Source organism: Rhipicephalus sanguineus, chromosome 5 (assembly GCF_013339695.2).
Source record: "Rhipicephalus sanguineus isolate Rsan-2018 chromosome 5, BIME_Rsan_1.4, whole genome shotgun sequence".
Taxonomy (NCBI): domain Eukaryota; kingdom Metazoa; phylum Arthropoda; class Arachnida; order Ixodida; family Ixodidae; genus Rhipicephalus; species Rhipicephalus sanguineus.
The window spans coordinates 56,704,684-56,725,373 of NC_051180.1; the positions used below are offsets into that span (position 1 = coordinate 56,704,684).

The window sequence follows — 20,690 nt, forward strand, 5'->3', positions numbered from 1 at the left end:
CTCTAAACCTTCTTTGGTGTCAGGCTTCGCGAAAGCGTTCTTAACGACATCAAGAAGGAAGACAAGACGCTAAAACCTTTTTTTTTTCTTTCATAGAGGCAGAAGATAAACGTTTGAGCCTGAGGTAAAATGGCAATGAACGTTAATCCATGCGTTCGGATCCTTCAGGAACCCCACGCATGGCTTACGAGGGACGCACTAATAGAAAGGCCATTGGAATAAGTTTGACCAGCTGGATTGTTTAACACGCACTCAAAGTACGGTACACGAGCATTTCTGCACTCAGTCCCCATGCGGTTTCTTCGGCTGGGATCGAACTCACAACCTCGTGCTCAGCCCCGCAACGCTATAGGCACCGAGCCAAAGCTACGAGTAAAGCAGGACTCATATTCTTTGTTTAATTAGAACAACTGTTTCAGCAACTCTATATTCAATTCTCCTTCCTCGCTGTCCTTGTTCTTCTGCCTGGCATACCTTAGAGGGGCCGTGCAACACTTTTTCAGCATGTTCAGAAAACGCTGCCGATCGGTAGTCAAGGCTCCTGAGAACACGCGAGCCAAACATTATAGCGCAGCACCAGGTCTGGAATTTACTAATAATTCTAAAATTTACCTAAATATCGCTCGTTCTTCTATCTATACATGATGCCACATACTCAAATGAGCGCGCCATATACTCAAATTTATGCCCACTGGCTGATTTGATCATCGTGCGTTGTATAGTTACAGCGCCCGCCGCGGGAGCCCGCCACATGCCCTCGCGCGCTCGTGATCTCAGTGAAGGTTACCCGCGCGTTCAAAGAAAAACAAAAAGCGTTCAAGGTCATGACGCGCGTGTGACGTAACTTCTATCCCCCGCGCCATCCCTCCCTGCTTAGAATCCAGCGCGTTAGTCGCGACGAGAGAAGGGAGAAAGCATTTGCAGCGTTCGAAAAACTCTGTAACTCCGCTCGCACTTGAAAAAAATTTTGCGGCGGTCGATATGTGAGGCAATAAGCTCCTTTAGTGAAGCCATTCGATGGTTACTTAGAAAAGTCTTGCTGGGCCCCTTTAAGTCATACCCGAACAATGTACACTATTTCGTGATGCCGCTCATCCCGATGAGGCAACTAAACCACGTGACGCTTGATGACGACGCTGTCAACGGACAGGGAAGCCAGTTCGTAAACAATCTGGTTACTCTGTCCTGGTAAGAAAAAAAAAACAAGGAGGCAATGCCAAAATAAAAGGAAAAACATGGCTGATCCCTCTGCCATAGGAATCGGTATAACACGAAAGTAAAACGTGTCTTCACAGACGTAGTTGAGCGTTTGTTGTGCATTGTTTCGCCCCGATGGCGAAGGAATGAATGGTATAGCAACAAGTTGTAATGTCACGCGAAAAACGCAAGCAGCTCGAAACTTGCAACGCGCTCTGCAAGCAGAAAGGACGCGCGGAACGAACATAGACAGGATGAGCGCGAACTAACTGTCACAGTTGTAACCTATTTCTGTGTGAGCAGCGCGCTCCTTTCGCAAAAGCGGCGCTGCAGTGAGAGGTGACCTTCGTGCTCTCAACGCAAACTTGCGGGGAGAGCACAAGACTTATAAACCACCGGCATATCGAGATAAGTGCGCGCTCGAGCGACCACGCCCTCTAGAGGGGTGCGCTCATCCGCGTGGGGCGGCGACCTTTAAAGCGTGCTCTTCGAGCCCTTCGCGCCATCTCACTAGTGATAACGAAAACACGCTGGTGTACCACCAATATCGGAGTACCGTCACCGGCAAATGGTGTATATAGATACCTCACCGTTAGCATGTAAAAGAACGTGCCGTCTGTGGAGGAATAGTTTCTCGCCGTGCGCTGCGGAGCGAGGGGTCGTAAGGTCGACTCGCGTTGACGGACCTTTTCCTTCTAGTTTCTTTTTGCCATCTGTTAGTCTTTATATTTCACAACGTCATATTCGTGACGGAAATACGTCAGTGGAGCCGTGGTGGACCCCTGCATAAAACACTTTCGTGTTAAAAAACCACACCATCTCCCGCTAAAGGGGACCATGAGGCGATGCGAAGCAGCGTTTCGGCATTGAAAGCCCGCGTTTCAGAGGGGTAGTGGAGAGGGGGAGGGGGAGTAGAGAGGGGAAATGGAGAGGAGGAGTGGTGCGTGGGAAGGGGAGAGGGGACGAGGGAGAGGAGGTGTGGGGAGAGGGTTTGCGCATGCGCAGTAAGGGTGGTCACGCCGCACACCACCACCACCACCGGATTGAACTCCGCTATAAGATGCTTCACATCTAAAAAACAAATATAGAAAAAAAAACGCCACGATCGGACGGGATGGAAACCCGGGCCCTCTGCGTGGCAGTCGAGTATTCTACCACAGAGGCACGCCGGTGCTTGGAACTCGTTTGGAAAAAGGCGCTATACAGATGTCATGTCGCGCAAGGAATCTCGTTAACATGTGTAGTATAGCGTCGTAGAAGAGTGAAATAACAAGCAGGCGTCACAAAATGTGAATTGCGCAACGAGTTTAAAGCTCCCCCCCCCACTACAAAGGGCTCAGCCGTAATCTTTCAGAGTCATCACCCACAGCATCAACAAAGTGCACATAATGCCTTAGAGATGTGTAGCCGGTACATCGATTCTTCGCAGAATGACAAATAATAGCATAGTTGGTGCTTCCGTACTTCACCAAAATTAGAATGATTTGTGGCGTAGCGGGTACCTTGCAATGTACTTGTAGTAGTCCCAAGAGAGTTTACAGCGGGTTCTGAAAGGCCGGTCTTCCAGCTTTCGCTGTGACTGCTGCGTGTTCCGCGCAGGCCTGGCCTTTTAATAATAATAATAATAATAATAATAATAATAATAATAATAATAATAATAATAATAATAATAATAATAATAATAATAATAATATTATTATTATTATTATTATTATTATTATTATTATTATTATTATTATTATTATTATTATTATTATTATTATTATTATTATTATTATTATTATTATTGATAAGACATCAGGAATTGTGGGTGCATAAAAATGACATGGTCCCTCATGCCTCCGCCTAAGACGTCTCGAAGGCGAAAGCCATCCGGTGTGGATATTTTTCAGCGCGCTTTAAAACGCGCGAACGCTGCAAAGACGAAGTGCCCAAGCAGCTCGCAGGATTCGATCCATGAAGCGTGCGGGTGGCCATGGGACTTCTTGTGCCACACACCGGCTGTTCGCTCAAGAAAGTCGCGTTCGCATGAGACGTATAAGTCTTACACCTTCATACGGTGCCGGCTAGTCCTGAGCAGAGCTCTGCACGGGCTGGATTTTACGGCCCGGGCCCGGCCCGGGCCCGCTTTATGAAGCCCGAGCCCAGCCCGGACCCATGTTTTCAAGCGCGGGCCCGGGCCGGGCCCGGGCGTACATGACCGAACCCAGCCCGAGCCCGGTCCGGGCCCGGGCGTACTTGACCGTACCCAGCCCGAGCCCGTCGTTAAAAGCCCGGGCCCGGCCCGGGCCCGCTAGAGGATATTAGTTGTTGATGATGATTAATAATGATGCCTTGCGGTTTGTAGCGGGCGATCGGACGAAAAGTCTGGTGTTACATGCATCAAAATGTTGCTTTGCCCGCGGTGGTAGCTCAGCGGTTAAGCTGTTTCGCTGTTAAGTCCTAGGACGCGGGTGCGATTCCCGCGGCCACGGCGGCCGCAGTTTGGTGGGGGCGAAATGGCAGAACACCCATATATATACTTATCTTTAGGTGCACGTTAGAGAACTCGAGGAGGTCGAAATTAATCCGGTGCCACTACGGCGTGCCTGGTAATCATATCGTGGTTTTGGCACGTAATAACAAGGAATATAAATGAAATGTACCGTATGTGTCAACTTCAAATAAAAGACCGAAATCTTTATTCCTCCCATGGGAACAACCGTGATCTGGCCCTTTGTTAGTGCAGTTAATATATATATATATATATATATATATATATATATATATATATTGTTACGGTTGAGGGAAGGTTGACTGTGTTTATTTACAGGATGAGAATGAGACACGGCAGTCAGACGCAAAGATGGAGTCCTCAGGCCGCACCAGACCACTTCGTCTTCCTCCTCCACATGCCCGGCTCATACCACAGCCCGGCTCATACCGTAGCAATCCCCGGTTCACAGACGAAGCCCGCTGGGCGAGTCCAAGTCACTGGAGGAATGGAACCTCTTGAGGCGAGCCACATGCACCAATTGCGTTCGATTTGACCGACGACGAGGTGTCGTCAAGCGTGCCACGACGTACGTCAAGTCGCTCAAGCGATTTACAACGACGAACGGGCCAGTATAGTGCGGTAAAAACTTCTGGCATAAACCGCGTTTGCGTTGGGGGGTCCACAACCACACAAATTCACCTTTTTCGAATGAAATGGCATCGTGGCGTCGATCGTACCGCTGCTTGGAGCGGTCTTGTGAAGCCAGTGTGCGTAGGCGAGCAATTTGTCGGGCTTCTTCAGCCCGGCACAATGTTTCGGCCACTGAGTCATCGGCATGGAGAGTAAATGGGAGGATTGTATCGAGCGAGCTGCGCGGTGATCGAGCGTAGAGCAAGTAAAAAGGTGTGAAGTCCGTGGTCTCGTGCTTCGCTGTATTGTACGCATAGGTGATAAACGGTAAGATTTCATCCCAGTTCTTGTGATTGGACGAGACGTACATAGCGAGCATGTTAGTAAGAGTGCGGTTTGTACGTTCTACAAGGCCGTTCGTCTGGGGATGGTATGGTGTCGAATGTCGGAACTGCGAAGTGCAGAGGCGAAGCAATTCTTCCACAGCGTCCGCGATGAATTGGCGACCAGGTCACTGATGATTACGCGAGGTGGACCATGGCGAACAACTACAGAGCGGAGCAAAAATGCCGCGACGCCGTCAGCCGTGGAAGATGGTATCGCAGCGGTTTCGGCGTATCTGGTAAGGTGATCGACGCACACTATTATCCAGCGGTTGTTGTTCGAAGATCGCGGAAACGGGCCCAACAGGTCGATGCCAACCTGCTCGAAAGGCGTAGTAGGCGGCGCAACGGGGTGAAGAAGGCCGTGCGGGGCGCTTGTCGGTCGTTTGTGACGCTGGCACTTCTCGCAGCTGGAGACGTATTGCTTCGTAGAATGTCGCATTCGAGGCCAGTAAAAACGCTCCTGTGCTCGATGTAAGGTGCGAATGAACTCAAGGTGTCCGAACGTTGGATCATCATGCATAGCACGGAGAACGTCGCATCGAAGACTTTCAGGTACAACCAGTAAATAACGTGCGCCACTTGCTGAGTAGTTTGTCTTGCACAACAGTCCATCACGAAGGCGAAAGCGACCACTACCTTTGAGATTGCGGGCATCAGCGAACAAAGGGTCTAAAGATAAGTCGTTGAGTTGTTCGCGTTTGAAGATGTTGGCGTCAGGAAACGTGGTGGAGACTGCAGCAAAACAGATATCGAAGGTATCTGCACTATCTTCCGTCGTGGTCATAGGTAGACGAGAAAGGCAATCAGCGTCCGAATGACGTCTTCCACTTCTATACGAAATGCTGAAGTCAAATTCTTGAAGTCGTAAAGCCCATCGTGCAAGGCGGCCAGAAGGGTCTCGGAGGGTAACAAGCCAACACAACAAATGATGGTCTGTCACAATCGTGAACGGACGGCCGTAGAGGCAGCAACGAAACTTCTGGATGGCGAATACAGCCGCTAAACATTCTTGTTCTGTCACCGTATAATTCCTTTCAGCCTTGCTTAGAGATCGACTTGTATAAGCAACGACATGTTCTGCATTATTATGGCGCTGAACAAGCACACCTCCGATGCCAATTCCACTTGCGTCAGTGTGAACTTCGGTAGGAGCAGACGGATCGAAGTGACGAAGGATAGGTTCTGATGTCAATAGAAGCTTCAGTCCACTCGAATGGGCTGTCTTTTCGTAACAAGCTTGTCAATGGGTGCACAACGTCCGCGAATTTGGGCACAAAACGACGAAAGTAGGAACATAATCCCAAGAAGCTGCGGAGTTCTTTTAGGGTCTTGGGTGGTTTGAATGTGCTGACTGCTTCAATTTTGCGGTGATCTGGCCTGACACCATCTTTGTCAACCAGGTGACCGAGAACTAATGCTTGTCGTTCACCAAATCGGCACTTCTTAGAGTTCAAAATCAAGCCGGCCTTACCGACACAGTCTAAAACAAGGCTCAAACGGGCGTTATGCTCTTCGAAGGTACGCCCAAAAATGACGACGTCGTCCAGGTAGCATAAACACACCTCCCATTTAAGACCACGAAGGATAGAGTCCATAAATCTTTCAAAGGTAGCGGGGGCGTTGCAAAGCCCAAACGGCATCACATTAAATTGGTATAGTCCATCAGGCGTCACGAATGCGGTCTTCTCCTTGTCTGAAGGGTGCATAGGTATCTGCCAATATCCTGATCGTAGGTCTACTGAAGAAAAGTACGAAGCCGAGTGCAAGCAGTCAATGACATCGTCAATCCGACGCAGCGGATATACGTCTTTTTTGGTGAGGGCGTTGAGTCGTCTGTAATCAACGCAAAACCACCAGGAACCGTCTTTCTTTTTAACCAAAATGACCGGTGCTGCCCACGGGCTACACGACTCATCGATGACACCCTTTTGCAGCATTTCCTGAACCTGGTCGGCGATAACTTTGCGCTCTGATGACGACACTCAGTAAGGTTTCTGCCGGATCGGATGAGCAGTGCTGGTATCAATCCTGTGCGGAGCGCGAGAACAGGGTAGAGGTCGCGGCTTCTCCTCTTGGCAAAAGTCAAACACAGAAGCATGTCTTCCCAACAGGCGGAGTGATGTCTGCTGTTCGTGTGACCGCAAAGTGGTGCTAATCATGCCTACAATCTGCGACTCGTAAGAACAACTGCGCTCGCAAGTGACTGTACTTTTTTCGCTTTCATAGTTGTTAATGACAGCAATAGAATCTTTAGTGGAATCATCGAACACGCCGAGCTTCATACCTCGAGGGAGCACAACTGGCATCGGCGAACAGTTCAGTGCCCACAGAAAGGTTGCTCCGGCATCAACCGATACAAGACAACGAGGCACCAATATGCCTCTCTTGGCACATTGAACGATGGCAGGTTCAACGACGGCGTCAAAGGATGTGGCAGATACAGGAGCGAATACCGCAACTGACCTCATTGACCACGGTGGCACTGTCTGTTCGTCGGAAATAATCAGAGGGTCCTCCGCGGGCTGCGACTCATCGACGAGGGCAGGAACAATTTCACCGCTGACAGAAAGTTCACCAGTTCCACAGTCGACGAAAGCGCCACACCCTTGGAGGAAGTCTATGCCGAGAATAACATCGTGGGTGCAACGCTGCGGCACCAGAAACTCCGTTGGGAACACCTTTCCTGCCAATAAGACGTTAACAGCACAAACACCGACAGGATGAAGTACTTCCCCACCAACACCACGAAATCTTGTCGATTCGCCCCAAGGAAACATAACCTTGCGGCCAATGCGATTTTTGAAAGAAATACTCATAACTGAGATTGCGGCACCAGTGTCCACCAAAGCACTTGCACAAAAACCATCTATTAACACACGTATCTTGTTCTTGGACATCATAACTGGCGGAGGCATCTGAGGCAAATCCTGTTTGCGACCTGACCTCCATCGGCCGCGCCGGCTAGTTTCCCGGCGGCGGCGGAGATGACAGTCGTCGTCCCGGTGAAGGCGAGCGATGCATTCGGCCAGACGGAGGTGTCAAACTACGGTCAGAAGCGGGAGAACTGCTACGGTGATTCTGTCGGCGTGAGGTACTCCTGAAATAGGCGGGCCGATGACCGCTGTTGTGACCAGTGGCCGCTGGAGGAAACGCTGATGGGGAATCATACCGTGAGGTCGGCTCCCTCTGTCGACGACAAAACCGAGCTATATGCCCGGCGACACCGCAACGGTAACACACAGGGGATTGGCGGTACACATTGTGCTCCTGGAAAGCATTGCCATTGCGCTGACGTGGTGGTGGCACAAACGTATCTTCGTTCGGGTCTTGATAGTTGTTGGCCGGCTGGCGGGGGTAACTGAATCGGTGTTCGTAGCTCGGCACCGGGAAGTTATTGCGCTGTGGCCTCAGTGGTGAGCCCGACCTGTAGTTGTAGTCATCGACGCCTGCTGCGGCAATTGACACGTGATGGTGAGAGGGATGCAACACGGGTGTAGCTTCGTGCGGCGTCAGGCGAGCATGTCGAGTGAGCTCTTCTCGAACGATTTCACGTATTGTCGACGCGAGATCAAACGGCGTGTGTTCGTCAACACTCGCAACGGTGGTTACATTCGGTAGGCGACCGAACTTGGGAGCGATACGCCGCATCTTGAGGGTCTCGAATGTGCGACAGTGGCGTGTGACGTCGGTTACTGTGCCAAGGCTCTCTTTGCCGATGAGGAACTGGTATACATCCTCGGCAATGCCCTTCAGTAGGTGGCCAACTTTGTCCTCCTCTGGCATGGAAGAGTTGACGATCTCGCAGAGCTTCAAGATAGCCTCGATATAGGTCGTGCACGTCTCTCCCGGGATCTGGGCTCTCTGCAGCAGCGTTTGTTCCGCTTGTTTTCTCTTGGCTATGGAATCTCCGAAGCACTCCCTTATTTCGGACACGAAGCGATCCCATGACGTGAGGGCATCCTCGTGGTTCTCATACCAGACGAGCGCTGTGTCTGTCAAAGAGAATACTACATTGGACAGCTGGGTCGCCGCGTCCCACTGGTAGTACTTGCTCACCCGTTTGTAGTGTGTGAGCCAGTCGTCAACATCCTCGCCAGATTTGCCACCGAATGTGCGAGGCACTATCATGTCCTGACGCAACCAGGGACCAGGCGCGCCCGAAGCTGGCACTAGCGGTGCTGCTGGCACTGGTGCAAGGCCTGCAGCTGCGGGGATCCGGTTCTCGTCTTCGCCGTGAGACATTTAAACCGCCAGTGGTAACGGGGGCAGTCCAGCAAGGCGGCGGCTTCGGCGTAGATCGCGCGCTTGCAGAGTCGTGTTGCTCGGTTGATTACCCCGCACCTCCACCACAAAACTGTTACGGTTGAGGGAAGGTTGACTGTGTTTATTTACAGGATGAGAATGAGACACGGCAGTCAGACGCAAAGATGGAGTCCTCAAGCCGCACCAGACCACTTCGTCTTCCTCCTCCACATGCCCGACTCATACCGTAGCAATATATATATATATATATATATATACATACATGGGCGCTGGTTCCCGACGCGCGCCACACTCTAGTCACGTGTCACTTTTCATATTTCGCGGGCTTTCTTGATCAGGCGGAAAAAATGAGCGCGCAATTAGCACGTTGTTGAAAGTAGCGCAGTTAGATGCCATTTGAACATGCCTACATACGCCTCATTGACATTTTGACAATTAGGCGAGTACTTGTGGAGTTAGAAATGTAATTATGACTAATTAATTAAACCTCATTAACGAAAAAAATAGCAGTGGCTACTCTAGTGTACTAGGAACAATATGCTGTAGGTTTGATTCGCGTAACGCCGTTCCTCTTTTATTAAATCGTGCTGCGTGATAGCTGGGACACCCTGTATACTGGTGAAAAAAAATAGCACTTGAACTGTTTTTCTATTTTTATTGCTAAGCATTACTAAGAGCCAGCTCTTTGCACGTGTCACTTCAGCTTGGCACAGTGTACCTTAGCCCATGCAATGCATAACGTTCGCGTGTGCTCGAAGGCCCGACCTACGCCGTTTAATGAGCGTGTCCGAGTCCGGCCCGGCCCGCAGCTTCAAGCCCGGCCCAGGCCCGCGGCTTCAAGCCCGGGCCCGGCCCGGGCCCGCACTTTCAAGCCCGAGGCCGGCCCGGGCCCGCCGGAAAACGCTTCGGACGACCCGGCCCGGCCCGCGGGCCGGGCCGGGCCCGTGCAGTGCTCTACTCCTGAGTTTTTGAGTAGGTCGAACATACAACATGCGGAGTTCAACGCTTCGAAACTTATATAAATGGAGTAACCGAGGAGATATAAACCTCAAGCCCTCCATAGCAAGCCAGCTAGAGCAGAACAAATCATACAAGCTAAAAAAACTCACAGGGACCCTTGTGCGTTCGGCTAAGCCGACTGGAAGGCGAAAGCCATCTTCTGCTTTTCTTTTTTCTCAGTTGATGCACTGATCCTCCCACGCCTCCCTCGGAAAGCTTTCGGCACCTAACGTGGTCTTGCACTGCCTCCAGGATCGGAGGCAGTGCAAGCTTTTTTACCCCACCAGGTTTTTCACTGCCTGTGTGGTCGGTGCACCTTTGACCAAGCGACATGTCATGTGATCATGTCATCATGTGCTGCCACTGCCACGTTGCGTTACGTTACAGTGATGTCATGACGATGCCATAAATTTTGGTGATTTGCGACGTCGTGATGACGTCAGTGGTGGCGTCATCACATGATGATGATTTGATGATTTTTTGCATCAATTCTGTTGCGCCGCCCATAGAGTTTCATACAATACTTACTAGAGGGAACTCTGGCGCTAGTGTCTATGGGAGCTGCAATGCATCGCTCTTCAGCCAGCATGGGAATCATGGGTAGTACAAGGATTTGTCTAAACTTCGTTCTTTCGGCTCCGTTTGGCTCCGCGTCGCCTGCACCCGCTTTGTCGCAAAACGAAGTTCAGCAAAAATCAGCAGTTTCACTTCATCACTTTAATTCTTTAGGCTCACCGATTCAAATCTGGTCACGAAGTTCACAACAATCCATTCTTTTATCCGAAAGAAAACCAAAACATAGCAATAAACAAAGCCACAAGTGCGTTCGAAGCCCACAAGCACGAAGACTAGGCAAATCCGTGTACTACCCATAATTCCCATGGTGGCTGAACGATCGAGTCGCCAGAGTTCCCTCTAGGTCATTTTAGGAAACTCTATGGCGCGCCGACGAGAACGCCGACGCATCCGACGGTCAGTTTTCGCGTTTGATGAGGCAACTAAGGCATTCTCCTTAATATTACTTGCTCACAGCAGAAAGATACACCAAAAGTAGCAATCGCATACTACACATACAGAGCCTCTCAGTCTACCAAAGTGCCCACTTTCGGATTCTCATCTGCGCTCTATATTGTTTTTTCTTTCAACGCAACGCAGGGTGATGCTTCGCACGGTGACGTACAACCTGCACGGCCTCATCCCGGCGTCGTGCGTGTGTGCCAACCGTTATGACCGCGAAGCCATCGTGCGCTGCTTGGGCGACGAGGCGGGACTGAAGCCGTGCCTCACGCTCGGGCAGCTGCCCTCCACGCCCGACGAGCTGCTCAAGCTAGACCAGGTACGTGCAATCACTCGGGACGTGATCAGTTCTGTTCACTATAGCGACCAAAGGTTATCGAATGCAATATGATAATTTCTCGCGTTTCACGTGCGCAAACCAAGACATCATTATGAGGCTCGCAGTAGCTGAGGGCTCCGGAAATGTCCACCAGCTGGTGTTCAACGTGCACAGACTTCGCTACACGGGCCTCTAGCATTTCGCCTCCATCAAAATTCGACCCCCGCCGCAGGTGTCCAGCCCGCGACCTTCGGGCTAGCAGTCGAGCACCGTAACCACTGTACCACCGAAGCGGACGGCGTGAAAATGGGGAAACAGGAGAACGGAACCAGGCATCTTTTTGTTTTTCTCTTCTCTTGTATCCTTGTCTTCACGCCTTACTATCTTCTGGCAGATTACTTAATCATTTCGCCGATTGGTCTTCATACATTCGCCTTTAAACGTGAGGCATATGAAGTTAGATTGCGTGCGAGCGAGATCGAAACTTTTATCGCTCCTGACGATTTAAATTGCGCGACGACTGCTCCGGACGGAAAGAGGAATGGAGGCGTATATAATGGAACGCTCGGGCCCATCTCGTACGCATTCTCCCAGATGTTTTCCCGACTGAGATGAATTACGGCCGTTTTGGGGCCTATCCGACGCTCTGGCGCGATGCGCGGCTTATGGGCCAGTGAAAACTCCCCCGCTTATGGCCTCTAGTTTAAACAAGCCAGCGATGCGAACGCAGGCAGCAGTTCGCATTCACCGTGACGCGAGGATGCGTAAATATGCGTCGCTCCGTCTTTGCTAGAGCCGGGGAAAGTTACACTTCATCTCACCGCTGTGAGATGAAGTTACCATAGCGCGAACAGTCGGAAGATGAAATAAAATCCCGATTCGCCAGAACGGTCGAAACCCAATCCTACAAGAATAACAGATTTTTTATGCCTTCGTTTTTTGTAAGATCAAACGAATTAAGGTTTTCATACCTGTAGCTGAGCCGGGTTCACCAAACAGCCTTCTCCATATAAACGAATAAGGGTAGATTGGCATCGGCATGCTCATGTTCATTATAATGAAATTCACCTGTGATTAAGTATCAGTGGCATGAGCAACGAGTGACGCTCTTGTTTCTCGTTGAAGCACTTCCGGTCGAGCACTTCCGGTTTACCGAATATTTATAAAGTGTGCTTCAAAAAATAAAACTGGTACGAAATCGATGGCTCTGGTTCTAATAAGAGTTTTATTAGATACATATGACACCCAAGCATAGGTTTACTAAAGGGTGAATTAACTATCTGGATATTTAATGAAAAATTAATTGAATGAGTTCATTCAAAGAGCAGACGCTTTTCTTGTGAGTAAACTGGGATCGTTGCGGCACCTGGCGGAGTAGATCTCATTCACGCGCTTCTTTCTATGTGGCCTCTGAGATACGCTTCGGTGATGCGAAAAAACACCAACTTAGCCCAAGAAATACACCAGGGCACACGTATGCCGAGTTGCGAGTGCCACCGCCAGACGCCTACTTGAAGGATTAGGGTCCCCTCCAATTTTTAGGGGCGAAGCTCCTTAAGGAGGCACCCGTTCGTCCCTCGTAATCGTCGTCGTCGTAGTAGTAGCAGTAGTAGTAGTCGTAGTCCGTAACAAGTCTTACGCTTTGACCTCCAAGGTGGTGCCGGTGGGAGATTTTCCTGTGCGTTGTTGAACAATAAAAAATTCGCAGCGTGCGCGTTAGCTAAAAGCCGAATTCTTCTGTCTCTCACTCCCCATTAGCAGCCATTGGCATGTTCCAGTAGGAAACGTTAGTAGAAGTAGAAGTGTAAGTGTTAGCTAAAAGCCGACTTCTTCTGTCTCTCATTCCCATTAGCAGCCATTGTTTACCTCCAAGGTAGTGCCTTGTGAGATTTCTCCTGTGCGTGATTAAACAATAAAAAATTTGTTCAAAACGCCGTTGATTGATGAAATAAACCAACGAAAGACGCCAGATGTTTTGTAAAAGCAAAACGAAAGAACGCCAGATATTTCTAAAGCAAAACGAAAAGACGCCAGCTGCTTAACGAAAGACGCCAGATTTTTTAAAAGCAATGGTTTTCTAAACAATGAAAATTCACAGCGTACATGTAAAATTAAAGTGAGCTGCAAGTTGTCATAACTCATCTAACCTTTAGTATAAACGCGCCCGATCTCACGTCGGTGATGATGTACTGGGCAGAATTCACGGAAGATTCACGGTTTACCGATGAACCTCCGCAGCTTCGCCCACTCATCATCATTCACTCCGTGGATATGCTGTGATTTTTTTATTACTTTCTGTTGCAGAAGCGACACTAATGGTGTAAATTTTGTACCATCAGCGGCACCTATATTTCTCCCAAAACAAGTATATATATCAGAACGCTCAAGAATGATGGAACCGCTAGTAAAAATTTTGGAAAGCGCTGCATCCTTGACCAAGAGCACCATTGGGCTGCGCTCTGGTGTCCTCTAACTGAGAGACAATCCTGAGCGAACGGCAGCATAAGTTCCTACACATCTAATGCAAGCCGAAAACAAGATTTTGCTATGACTGGCTAGGCGATGTTATGCTGCTTCATAATTCATCGTAGCGAAGGTGTCCGCTCGTACAGTCACAAAAAAGATCGTCGTATTTTCGTTTACTTGCTTCATCAAAAGCATAGAAAAAAGGGGACATATTTTTTTAACATCGGTGAATGCTGTAGCTGCTTACTTATGCATATAGAATTTCATAGTCGGAACATCGCGATCAATAAAAAATATATTATTGGGAATAAAATCCTCCGCGACACGCAAATGACGACTAAAACAGTATGCTAAACGAAAAATGTCGTGCAGTAGGTCACACAAGGACAGGAAAGAAATGACTTGTTTCTTTTTCGCTGTTGCTCCTTTATTTTGAGAGGGTTGGAAGTGGGGAAAGAATACCTGGTGATCGATATCCCATCGTTCACTTCGCTCCCCACTGCTTGGCACAAAAAAAAATATATTCTCCGGCTTCTGCATCTTGCGGCACTCTATATACTGAATGTAGGGCGCGTACACTGTATACTCATGTACGTGACTTCCCAACGCTCCTCGGGGTCAGTTCAGGCGTCTGGCCCCATATTTCCACGCACAGCCTTGCATACACAGCGACATACTGCTTCAACTCGGGCTCAGCGCAGGCGATCCCTTTTCGCGTTTCCTTGATAGATTGCAGCAGAGTTCGCTTCCGGTGGTTTCGTCCGTATAAGCATCCCCGGGGTTGTGCCGCCAACGCTCTGAGACCGACCGGCTCGCGCCTGCAGGCGGCGAAAACCATCACGCTCTCGCGCTTACGTCGTCGCCTTCTTCTCTTTTTCCTCCTCCTCCTCCTCCTCCTCCTCACTGGAGGATTTTCCGGCGGCTTTCACGAATCCTACGAGAATCAGGCGTAGCTGTATGCGCCGCGCAGATGACGACGTGAGAAATGACGGTGACCCGGTTTACTCGCCCACTGCCGGACGCTGACTCCGGTGGGCAAAGCGCGGAGCATAGAAGAGAGGCAGAACTCGTTTTTTTGTCCATTGCCGACATTTCCACAACACCGCGATCCTATTTGCAGCGATGAAGGCATATCTGTTTTGCGTCAGACACTATCTAAACCACACGACTAACGTGTAAAGAGCCTGTGATAGATGTACAAACTAGTTTGGTAGGCAGAAGTAGGGCAGCGGGGCAGGGAAATGAGAGGGGGAAAGGGAAGGGGAGAGGTGATGTGGAGAGGGAAAGGGGTAAGAGGGAATGGAGAGGGGAAGTGGAGAAGGTTGGCGCATGCGCAGTAAGGGTGGTCACGCCGCACACCACCACCACCACCACCACCACCACCACCGGATTGAACTCCGCGATAAGATGCTTCACATCTAAAAAGCGTTCTTAATCGCAATAGGCAAGAAACTAACGCGAGTACCACTTGGCAAATGCACAACGCTTTGTTCCATGCGAAGCAGCGGGCCGCCAGCCTAGGGTCCGCGGGCCGCGTGTTTGAGACTCCTGAGGTAGTCGATTCATAGCGAAACACCCGAGAATGGGTGGCTAGTGGTGATGCTACATTCATATTTCTGCGCTGCCTTCCTCGGAGCGTCATAATAAGGGCTCATATCTGCTCGGTACCATCTGGTCGCTCGTAACGAAGATGGTATGCACTGAATCGAGATGAAATTATTCGGGCGCAGATATTTCTCGGCACAGATAAGGCTCTCAGAAACCGGAACATCTGAATCGGCGATTTAAAACATGTTTTCACGAGGCGTCTTCGGACAATTGCTTTATTGTACTTCATATATTAAGAAACGCACGAAAAAGGGAATTTTATAAGACAGAAAACAGCTCGAATCACTGTGTGTGTGTTTTTTTAACACGGAAGTGTTTTATGCCGGGGTTCACCAAGGCTTTCATGACGTATTTCCTTCGCAGAAATACGTCAGCAAAATGAACGTGACCGGATTGCAAAGAAAAAAATGCGAAGGAAAATATTCCGTTGCCGGGAGTCGAACCCAAGACCTCTCGGTCCACGACGGTGGCTGGCGGGCGTTTAAACCACTGCGCCACCGTCAAAACCATGAAGGAAGACACACGAACGCGCCTTTTATATCTCACACTTTCCTGTCGCAGTGCACTTGTTCGTGGGGTGGTGTCGCCGTTTGGAAGCGGAAGAGTGAAGTACTGCGTGGCTTCCGTTATTAGCTCCGGCAACGCGCCGTTGCTACGACCGTCCCATCCGGCGCGTTCCCGAGAGGAGAAGTGTAATTTTGTCAACGTGTTAACACATTGCGAGTTGGCGGCTTTCGCCCAAGCCAAGAAGTCCAAGCCTTGTTCATAACATTCACCCATGGAGGAAGGAAAACTAAGCAGAGGCCCTGACGTCACATTCGTGAAGCCTCCACATCGAAAACATCCGCATCGCGAAGGAGCAGCTAAACAGAGTGTTATTTCCATTGCGTCACTTGCGAGCGCATGCGCGCATCGAGCGAGTCGCGAAACTTGTGCAATCTTTTTTTTTCGCCGTGCACGCGGCGCAGGCTAGTCGAGCAAGCTAGGCTCCATCTGTATGTGTGTGTGTGTGTGTGTGTGTGTGTGTGTGTGTGTGTGTGTGTGTGTGTGTGTGTGTGTGTGTGTGTGTGTGTGTGTGTGTGTGTGTGTGTGTGTGTGTGTGTGTGTGTGTGTGTGTGTGTGTGTGTGTGGTGTGTGTGTGTGTGTGTGTGTGTGTGTGTGTGTGTGTGTGTGTGTGTGTGTGTGTGTGTGTGTGTGTGTGTGTGTGTGTGTGTGTGTGTGTGTGTGTGTGTGTGTGTGTGTGTGTGTGTGTGTTTAAGCCCAGATTCGTTCTTCGTCCCAGGAAGTGGGTTCTTAATCTACAAAACGTTTTACTTAAAACTGGTTTTCTTCATTTATTGCTAGGCGTCGCGAATATTGAATGTGGGTTGGCTAGAAATTGCTCTTAAAATTTCAATGTTATATTTTCAAAAGATTACATGAAAAACATTAAAAAATGTGAACATTTACTGCAAGAAACACCTTGGTTCAAGAACCGGGGATGCCCAGTAGCTCCTGTCAGAATAAAAAAAAGTCCAACCTGCTCCGCTTCGCGGACACCTATGAAAGAGCGAAGCTGGTGGCCCTTCGTTAGGCTAACGCATTTCTATGTTTTGGAAGTCTTTCAGATATGTTGTATGACTGCTCTTTATTAAACGCTCTTTGTTAAGCTTTGAGGTAGTTCTATAGTTTTATTGCATCTTGACCATACCACTCTTCCACACAGGTTTACAAAGATGCCTTCGATAAAGATGATCCGATATATATTATCACTGCTATTTATTGAACACTCTTTGTTAAGCTTTGAGGTGGTAGTGTAGGCACCATCTCTTATAACTACGTAGTATCACGCGACAGTTGTGTGGCTATGGTAAGGCACACGCCATCTGTTGGGCTAACTGCTGCCTTCTTTCTTTTTAGCGGAAGTTGTGTGTAGTGGGATTCACCCAATTTGTGTGGCACACATACACGTTTATTGTGATGATAGTTTTCTGACAGGCCGCACAGGTTACTGTGGCACATACCCGTTTGTTGGGCTAACAGTTGCCTTCGTTTTTAGTGGACCAGCGGTGAGTAGTGGGATTTACCCAATGTCTGTGGCGCATACCCGTTTGTGATGTCTACAAGAAGAAGAAGAAGAAGAAGAAGTAGAAGAAGAAGAAGAAGAAGAAGAAGAAGAAGAAGAAGAAGAAGAAGAAGAAGAAGAAGAAGAAGAAGATGCCTTTAATGAGAAGAAGGAGGAGAGGTCGGCCTGGAAAGCGGGTTCTAGCGTGCTACTCCTCACGGGGGTAAGGGGAAAGGGGAAAGAAAGAGAAAGAGGGAGGTGTGAGGCTTGCGCTTGCATGCTCTTCTTGCGTTACCACGGACCCCGGACATGAGAGGCTCGGCCAAGAACAGCTTCTCTGTTAAAAAAATGCTATGGAAAGAAAACGCATAGCGGTAGAAATATCTATAGTATTTCTATAGAAACTGTATAATTTATATAGTATTATAGAAGTTTTTATAGTAGAAGCATTCGTTTGAACGAAGACTTCTAGCGCAAGAGGTTAGTGGGAATATGGGGCCAGTTTACAAGCAGCACTTCTTTATCTGGTGTCCTCCTTTTCTGCAGGTGTTTGTGAAGTCGGAGCTAAAAGTGGGCGTCGTCTACGTCAAAGAGGGCCAAAACACCGAGGAACAGATCTTGAACAACCGAACCCACAGCGCCTTATTTGAGGAGTTTCTTTGTCTTCTGGGAGACCGCGTACGCCTTAAAGGTACGTGCTCTTTGCGCTTGCATGCTCTTCTTGCCTCCGCCTGCGTTTTGTACAGCCGATGGCGACAATCGACCTCTAGCTACGTTATGCAACCTCCACTCATCCACAGTAACCAGCTTCTTTGCAAGTTTACAATCTCAGTACCACCGACACATATGTGTCAGCGCATTTATTGATCAATTCCTTTGCTTGTTTTTTCTCGCTTCCCTCTCTCTCTCTCTCTCTCTCTCTTTGTCTCTCCCATCTTTCCACTCCCCTTCCCTTTCCCCGGCGTAGGGTAGCCAACCGGACTCTGTCTGGTTAGCCTCCCTGCCTTCTCCCTTTTGTATTCCGTCCTTCCTTCATGTTCTTGGCATTTCACCACATTCTCTGTTAATCCTGGCGATTATCCACGGAAAGCGAAGAAGGTTAATAATAATATCTGGGGTTTAACGTCCCAAAACTACAATACGATTATGAGAGACGACGTAGTGGAGGGCTCCGGAAATTTCGACTACCTGAGGTTCTTTAACGTGCACTTAAATCTAAGTACACGGGCCTCAAACATTTTTCCCTGCATCAAAAATGCAGCCGCCGCAGCCGGGACGCGATACCGCGACCTTCGGGTCAGTAGTCGAGCGCCATAACCACTAGACCACCGTGGTGGGGCAGCGAAGAAGGTTTCTGACGTGTTTCACCACACGTGTTCTGACGTATCGTCAGACGCACATTCGATGTGTTACAGGCCGACGAATGACCGTGAAAGGCATCGTCATGTCTTACGCTATTTAGAAAAAGGGATGGGAAAACTCGCAGGATGCTTACAGGGATTACGATACACAGGCAGATAGAATAGATCGATAAGACAGAAAAGACAGGTATGAAATAGACAGGGGTAAAAAACATATGAATGAATGAATGAATGAATGAATGAATGAATGAATGAATGAATGATAGATAGATAGATAGATAGATAGATAGATAGATAGATAGATAGATAGATAGATAGATAGATAGATAGATAGATAGATAGATAGATAGATAGATAGATAGATAGATAGATAGATAGATAGATAGATAGATAGATAGATAGATAGATAGATAGATAGATAGATAGATAGATAGATAGGAGTTTGCGTAGATATAGAGCTTTTCACAGCCTGCAGTACGATATCATCTTACAAAAATTGTGCGAAAAACAGCAAAGTAACGCGCACGTCAGTATCCACACAAGTAGACCAGGAGCCAATACTGGACGGCGCCCTCAGTACAGCTACCGCTAAAGATTGGAACGGCTGAAACGAACGCTGAGGGTACGGTAACCACGATCGAAGATGTAATTGAAACTCTGGGTAGTCTTACAACTGTAAAAGGAAGCAGATTTTTCTGACCACTGATGCAGAAACAAAAGTGATTTATATTATTTTTTTTCATTTTTTTTTACCGACGCCTCTCGGGACTACGTTTGCGAGATGCGTCTGTGTAATATATCGAGCGAAGCTCCGGCCCCGCCTTCCAAGAACGTCGAGGCTCACTACTCTCCCAAGAGGAAATGCAGCGACGGGCCGGTTAATGGAATAACTGATACGCGCGAAACTTCGAAGACGAATGAAGCCGCTGCGATTTAATTTACGTTCCGCTTCCTAGTCAATGCGTCACTTTTTTTGTCGTGCTTTCGCAAGTCGACCGAATAACCTTTATCGAAGTTTTAACGCACATCCAGTTATGATCAAGCATGCTGCGTGCATAACGCTCACTCATTATCCTTTTCAAAGTGAAGTGGAAGGCCTAAACAGCGTATACAAATCTTAGCTGAATCTGAGAATAACGATCGGTTCTAGAATCGGGACAAACATGTGCGAGGACCGAGATGTATCAGCTGTCGTATAATACACTGGAATACGTTTGTGGGAATATATAAGCGCACGAGAGATAAAATTATGCTTTGTCGAATAAGAATACGTTCGTGCGTATAATGAAGGCACCAGCTGGTATATTTAGACAGCCAATACTGAAGTCTCTTAGAGACGGACTAGAAGACGCGCTTCTTATTTGCTGTGAGTCAAAAAGCTGCCTTCTTATTCGTATCTACGGCTTGACGTGATATTGATTATTTAAATCGTGGCTTTCAGTACTAAAGGCTAAACTTAGGGTGTTCGACTAGAAAAATGATTGAGTCTGCTGAAATGTGAATCTTCGAAAAAAAAAACAAAAAACTAGCTTAGTATATCGAATTGAACATCGGATTGAATACTGAATAATCCCAATATACATTTTTAAATCAAAGTGTGTATGGCAGCAAAGGTCTGTTTCAGTTACTTGCTACATGTAACGCGGTCAACTATTATAGGTAAGGTACATTCACGCACTTTTAAAGGAGAAACAGAGGTATATAGTTACAGTTCCTTGCATGATGACAATGACAGTAATTGAATAAAATGTACGCTCATCTCCCGGATAATTGCAATAGACCGTAGCGCTCTTTGAAGGAACCAAGTGCAGAATTAAACTCTCACACCGTTTTAAAAAATTTGAACGCGATGACTTTTGAAACAATGACATATCGATCTGCCGAATTAGAGAGGGCGATATTGTGTCCATGATGGTGAAGCTTT

The 20,690-nt window shown here is 48.4% G+C and overlaps 1 protein-coding gene across 3 annotated transcripts in view; it reads left to right on the plus strand.

Annotated features, from left to right (window-relative positions):
* Window positions 1–20,690, plus strand: part of LOC119393659 (uncharacterized) — a 160,609-nt gene that overhangs the window by 71,272 nt on the left and 68,647 nt on the right. For all 3 annotated transcript variants that reach the window (XM_037660770.2, XM_037660768.2, XM_037660769.2), the window contains exons 4-5: window positions 11,107–11,287; window positions 17,952–18,096. In XM_037660770.2, the coding sequence (XP_037516698.1) occupies window positions 11,107–11,287; window positions 17,952–18,096 (326 nt within the window). The remainder of the gene's footprint in view (window positions 1–11,106; window positions 11,288–17,951; window positions 18,097–20,690) is intronic.